Genomic DNA, 6,544 nt, shown 5'->3' with positions numbered 1-6,544 from the left:
GTATTGGTGAGACCGTATCAAAATGGGGGCTTGAGCTGATAACATTAGAGAATCTCCTGGACCTTTTGGCACATCTCCTAGAGTCTGAGGAGGTGACGCAGCTTTGAGCTCACATATGGGTTTGAATGCAATTGACTTAATGATTCCTAGAGCTTTTAAAGATACATAAGAAAGTTCACCTTACTAGAAAAAAAATCCACTGCCAATGTTGAAAGATAGATTTTCCAGCTAAATGCCTTTTTTAGAGTTCTGGGCAAAGACAATGGCAGCTGAAACACTTGATTTCAAAAGTTCATTTATGTGGTGTCATTCAGATTTATGAGTGTGCATGAGAGAGTGATGTATGGACTTATGATTGGGGAGATTCACACAGCTCAAGCAGAAACCATACTTTCTGAAGGAGCTCAGGATAGTTTCAACACTGCAGGTACAGAAATGCGGACCCTGGGAAATCACTGCTGAGTTGTAACAAGCTTATTCACAGCAACAACTTCCAAGACTGAAGGTAATCTACCAGAAGAAAGAATTTATGTGGTGTTAGTCAGAAAAGCTAAACTTGTATTCGAGTTTTCTTTTTTCTTTCTTTTTTTTTCCAACAGATTTCCCCTTTATTAATTCCCACGTTATGACTATACAATCATTCAAAATGGTTCAGGAATCATAATGACAGAGCCAAGGGGCCCAGGGCATTCACTACATCATCAAAGATAGTATCCGAGCCCTAACATGAACAATCACATTCATGCAAACCCGGGGTGGAGTGAGAGGAGGGCCAACTGATCCCCCCTCCCCAACCCCTCTGTCCTCCTTCCCCCGGAGCTCCAACAAGGCTCAGATCTGGCTAGTTCTCCAAGACAAAGTCTATCAGATCCTCCATATATCAGGGTTTGGGGTGAGCAGGAGGGCTCAAGCCTCCAATCCCCATGAATAAATAGACTATTTCCTTCCTCCCAGCATGGGGCAGGGGGATTCCTTGTAAACAGTGCAGACACACTAGGCTTCAGGAGAAGAATCCTTCACCAGAGTGTCCTTGGCTCCCTCTTCCCCAAGACAGAGGATTTAGAGTTGAGGTTCACAGGCACTGTCAGATGCAGCCCAGACCTGGCCTAATAGCTCAAGGATTCCTATTGTAGATGACACCAGGGGCTTCTCCCACCATGGGCTAGGGACCAGGGGGAATGGGGAACTCCTATGGTGGGAACAACAGGGAAAATTATATTACTGAAGGCACTTGACTTCTGAAATTCAAATCTAGCCCTGGTCCCAGTATACCAGGGAGAATGGGGTGGCTGAGATACCTCACACCTCTTCCCCACAGCTGCAGCAGCTAAGGAAGCTGCATGGCGAGGGTCAGACTAGGTTGGGTGCTGGCCCTGAGCTGGGGCTGTGGGGAGAGGGATCCCTCTTGTGCTGGGCCCATGTAGCACTGTCTGGAGATAGGAGGAAGAGTTGGGTGGGGTGAGAAGTAAGCCTATATCCCAGGAGGGTAATGGAAATGAGGTTTCAGGAGGAGTCAAAAGGCAGAAGAGATCATGTGTGATGTCCTGGGTAGTGGCAGAATCAGCTGGTGAAGATGTTGATGCCAGGCTGGTGACTTGGCTTTGCTTTGCCGGGAGTCCTTTTACTCCCGAGGCCCCAGCAGTTCTGAGACCTCTGGCAAGACAAACTCTGCCCATCTACTCCTGTCTTTCCCCCAGAGTCTCCTCTTGAGCCGGAGAGGGCTCACAGCTTAGCTCGTGGGTGTTCCTGCAGCAGGGTACGCATGTCCAATAGGGCCTTCTCCAGGTAGTGAGCGAGACAGGCAGCATTGGTCTCGGCACAGCTGTTGTAGGCAGAGACCACAAAGTTGATGTGCTCAGCCATGGGGTTGTAGCAGACACCATAACCATCGGGGACCACCGGCCCAAAGCACATGACGCAGTCGGTCTTGGCAGGCACCTGGCTAGTAGAAAGGTTAAAGTGCATTGCAATGGCATAAGACGTGTCCATGAAGATTTCAGGGATGCTCACTAGATCCTCAATGGCCTGAAGCTTTAGGCCCAGCAAGTGTCGGTCAATGGCTTCCCATCGGATAGCCTTGTCAGTGTAGGACCTGTGTGTCATCACTGCCTTCCTCAGCAGCTCCACCTTCATTTGCTCTGTTGTGTTTGAGTCATCCATGCCTTTGACAAAGTTCAAGGAATCCACAGAGTTGGAACAGATGGTGTCAGTGCGGCCCAAATGGAACATTCGGAGTGAGGCGCTCTCATAGGTGGAACAGGTTTGGCCATAGATTCTGTAATAGGCCAGCTGGAGGGCCATCTGGATGAAACCGTCTGGGCTCATCTTCTCTGACTTGGGGAAATTCTTCCCAAAGTAATGGAACACTAGCACCGTAAGGTCCAGGTCCTGCACCATGATGTTGAGGTTCTGCTTGGCCTTCTCAATGTCATTCTTAATTTCAGGGGTGATGTTGAAGCGCAGCTTCTTGGGCATGGGGAGGGGAATCATGGGTGACCTCACAAGCTCTGGTTTCTTCGTGAACTCTACAATGTGGTCCAGGAGTGCCACAGTGGGGGGGCCCTCTGCAGCAGCGTGTTCATACACCAGGCCGCAGGATCCATCTTCTGCCACTATGAACTGCAGGGTTTTATCAAACCAGCGGTTTCCACTGTTTTGCTTGCTGCCTCTACCATGAAGCATCTGGCCAGCCACACGGCTCTTGTAGATGTCATCCGAGACCCGTGGTGTGGGCGCATCCAGGCACACAGTGAAGATGCTCTTCTGTATCGAGCGGACTGAAGCCTTGTTTGTTTTGTCTTTGAGGAGGTTATTATAAGCCTTGGCCCAGGTGTTTCGGTGATTGGTGGTGAGAATGCCAATGGGTTCCTTGTTGGTCTGCAGGGATGAGTTCCAGATCTTCTCCAGCTGTATGAAGATCTGGTCTGCGGTGAAGGGTGTCCCATCACTGTGGTACACATCCAACTCAAAAAACTGGAAATTGTGCACAACGGTGATATGCATCGGGGGCTTGGCTGCCTTGCTGTAGTTAATGACCGAGTCTTGCTTGGGGTCTGGGATTCAGCAGGAAGAGAGGATCTGGTAGTATTGGTTCATACACAGCAGCTTTCCTCCAAGATATTCTACTGGCAGAGTCTCATTGTCAATCATGGCCTTGAAATCCAAAGCTCCTTCTATGAGTTTGGCTGCAAACCGGAGCTGACCCTGAGAATCCACAAAGTCTTGTTTGGGTAGCATGAGGCCTGGGCTGGAGTGGATGACCACAAGCTGTCGGTACTGGAGGTAAGCAGTCTTTAGCCACCACTCCGACAGCCAATTGTCGGTCTTCCTGGCTCTCCGTTCCAGGCTCTTCTGCAGTCTCTCCCCTACACCGCCCGAGCCCCGGAACTCATCCACCAGCTGCTTGGTGTTCTTCCATTCATCCTCGCTCACAATGGGCTGGAGGACCTGAAGGTAGTGATCCAGGGTCTGCTGCAGGGGTGGCACTGGCAGTCGAGGCAGAGAGTTCTGATGTGCCTGAAACCTGCCCGGCACCTTCATCAAGGAGACTGGCTTGAGGATGCCCAAGGGCTTGATCTTCTCTCCCTGCTGCTGCCTCTCAACCATGGCCGGAGTGAGGCTCTGAGCTCAACCTGTTTGTCTGTCTGCCTCAGGTTCAGGCTCTGAGCCTAACCTGTGCTAGCATGCCAACGGACGGACGGATGGGCTGGACGGACGGGTGGGACCTAGTGAGTGAGCAGCCACCAGCCTCCTGGGCATGGTTCTAGCCGCAAAGACCAGCATCTTGGCGGCCCGCGGACTGCCCGCTCCACCCACCTCGCTCTGATCAAAGTACACAAGCCTCCAGTAGATCTCACAGCTGCTTTCCCCCTCTGAACGCACTCCTAGTTTCGGCCACCCGGGCCAAGCAAGGGCAGAGGACGGCAGGTCGCAGAGCCACTCCCGCCGCTGCACCCGCTGCCTCCGCTACCCCGCCGGCCCAGGCAGGGGAGGCGTACCACCCCCCCCGCCCTTCCTTCCCCCCCCAACCCCCCCTCGCTCGCCCGCCCGCCCGCAGCCCGGGCTATTCGAGTTTTCTAATGATAAATCCCTTTACTCCTTCACTCTGTAAACCTCTACAATTCAAAGAAACTTTTTTTTTAAAGATTTAGATTCAACTAATAAATCCATCTACACATCTTCCTCTACAGTCTGGTGTAGCAGAAGAGTCAGGTGGGATGCAACAGGGATTAAAGCTTGGGTTAAAATACTTAATTCTCCAAGCATAAGATGGAGGAGAAAGCATGGTTAGAGAGCAGGTCCTGAGATCCAGACATAGGGGCTTTGGTGGACTGCAGACATCAATGAAATTGTGTTAAATGGCCATGAAAAAGCCAAGGAGCCTTTTGAGAGGTCTAGTGTTACCAAAAAGTCAGACATAATTTTGCTAAACTTTGTCATGGTCAAGCTCCTTTTAGAATTTTGGATTCAGGCTTGGCAAATGTGATATTCCTTCTCCCCCTAGCCTGTCTCTTGTCATGAGGGATCCCTTACTCACAGAATCCTCTTCTTGTTCTTTTCTGTCTCACAGAATCTCTGACTTCAAAGCAAAATTTCAGGGGGGCTGGCTTCCACATCATGACGCTCCCAATTCCCACAATTATTTGCATTCTCTTCCCCTTAAATAATTTTGTATCTATTTTGCATTTACTTGATCATATACAGCCTATATCTCCTAGTAGAATGTAAGCTCCTTGAAGGCAGAGACTGCTTAATTAAAATCTTTGCATTCCCATTGCTTAGCATTGTGCCTTCTACTTAATAAATGTTGAATTGAATTAATGTGAGTGCAATCCAGATATCCCCCTAGTAGAATGTAAATTTCTTGAGTGTAGAAATTACTTATTTCTTTGTATTCTCATTGCTCATTATTGTGTCTCACAGTTAATAAATGTTTGTTGAATTGAATTAAACTGAGTGCAATTCTGGCACAGAAGATGGTTTGTTACAAAGGTGTGAAAGCAGGAGAAGCACACACCAGGGAACAGATATCATAGTCACCCTAGTTGGGCTAAAAGGAAGTATACAGGAGCAGCTAGGTGGTGCAGTGGATAGGACACTGGCCCTGGAGTCAGGAGTACCTGAGTTCAAATCCAGCCTCAGACACTTAACACTTAACTAGCTGTGTGACCCTCTGCAAGTCATTTAACCCCAATTGCCTCACTTAAAAAAAAAAGTAGTATACAAACAGGGGTGTGATGTCTAAAAATCAAAGGCAATCTGCCTTTTTTTTTAAATCTCTTAGTGTTTTTTAAATTTTCACTGGTATTTCTCATGTTCTAATTTTTTTTTATATATTCTCAGCAGAGTGGCTCTGAACTCTCAAAGATCCCACCAGGGGACCACAAGCTTTGGTAAGTCCTGCCAATAAGGAAAGACATTACATGTGGTTTGGTGATGGACTTTGTTTCTGTCATCTCAACACCATTTGAGGTAAGTCTATAGAGGCTCTTAACCAGGAGGATGGCCAGGAACTTCCAAAAATGAAGGCACAGAGGGTTGGTACTTTACATTAGTATAGGGAATACCCAGGCTGATGAACATACATGTTGATGCTGTCTTCACTTTTGCAATGTAAGCTCCCTGAGGCAGGAACTATCTAACTTTTATTTTTATCTCCAGTGTTAAGTACAGTGTCTGGAATCCAGATAACACTTAAAAATGTATATTAATTCCTTGAATGATTCATCCTCGGACTACTGGAATGTCCCACTTCTTTCTTTGTCAATCAGGGAAGAATAACTGAGAATGTCTTCCATATTTCTCCTCTGAACTCACACAAGTGCTACCTTCATGCTACTCCAGGCCAGAGCTCCAGCCACTGGGTCTCTAGAACACAATTCAAAAGAATTACCTTTTTATTCCAGCTTATGTTTCCAGACTTAGTGTACATCATCTCTTTCAGGTACAGTATAATATGGCCAAAAGGCCTAGAGGCAACTGGGGGCTGTGTTCAAGGTGAAGCCTGGAGTCAGGAACACCTGAGTTCAAATACAGTTTCAGATATTTATAGCTGTGTGACCATTCACAATTCACTTAACCTCTACCTCATTTTCCTCATGTATAAGATGGGGATAATAATAGCACCTACCTTCCAGGGTTATTTTGAGGATCAACTAATATAATATTTGTAAAGTGGGACATAGTAGGTGCTATATAAATGCTTGTTTCCTTCCTTACTATTTGTCATATTCCATACCTGACATTCTTGATCTCACTTCTGTGTAATTCACGTGCTTTTTTCCATGTCTGAAATTCTCTTTCCTCTTTACTTCTATCTCTTGAAATCCCTAGCTTCCTTTAAGGCTCAGCACAAAGACCACCTCTTATGAGAAGCCTCTCCTGATTCCCTCAGTTATCAGTATCCCTTCTGTCCCCTCCACTTTATATTTATTCTGTATATATCTCCCTACCTTCCTTCAAAGCTCAATTCAAGGACCACTTTCTATGTCAGCCCTTTCCTGATCCTCTCTTTTTTTCCTCCTTCTCCCAAATGAGGACATAG

At 47.3% G+C, this 6,544-nt stretch overlaps 1 protein-coding gene across 1 annotated transcript; it reads right to left on the bottom strand.

The window, feature by feature from the left end:
- Positions 1 to 1,030: 1,030 nt before the first annotated feature.
- On the bottom strand, positions 1,031 to 3,997 carry LOC122744084 (carnitine O-acetyltransferase-like). Its single transcript, XM_043989422.1, is given in 1 exon segment — positions 1,031 to 3,997. A coding segment is annotated over 1 exon segment (1,884 nt). The 5' UTR covers positions 3,607 to 3,997; the 3' UTR covers positions 1,031 to 1,722.
- Between the last annotated feature and the right edge of the window lie 2,547 nt (positions 3,998 to 6,544).

Source organism: Dromiciops gliroides, chromosome 2 (genome assembly GCF_019393635.1).
Source record: "Dromiciops gliroides isolate mDroGli1 chromosome 2, mDroGli1.pri, whole genome shotgun sequence".
Taxonomy (NCBI): domain Eukaryota; kingdom Metazoa; phylum Chordata; class Mammalia; order Microbiotheria; family Microbiotheriidae; genus Dromiciops; species Dromiciops gliroides.
The sequence above is the reverse complement of the archived record's forward strand: the minus strand, read 5'-3'. Positions and strand labels throughout refer to the sequence as shown.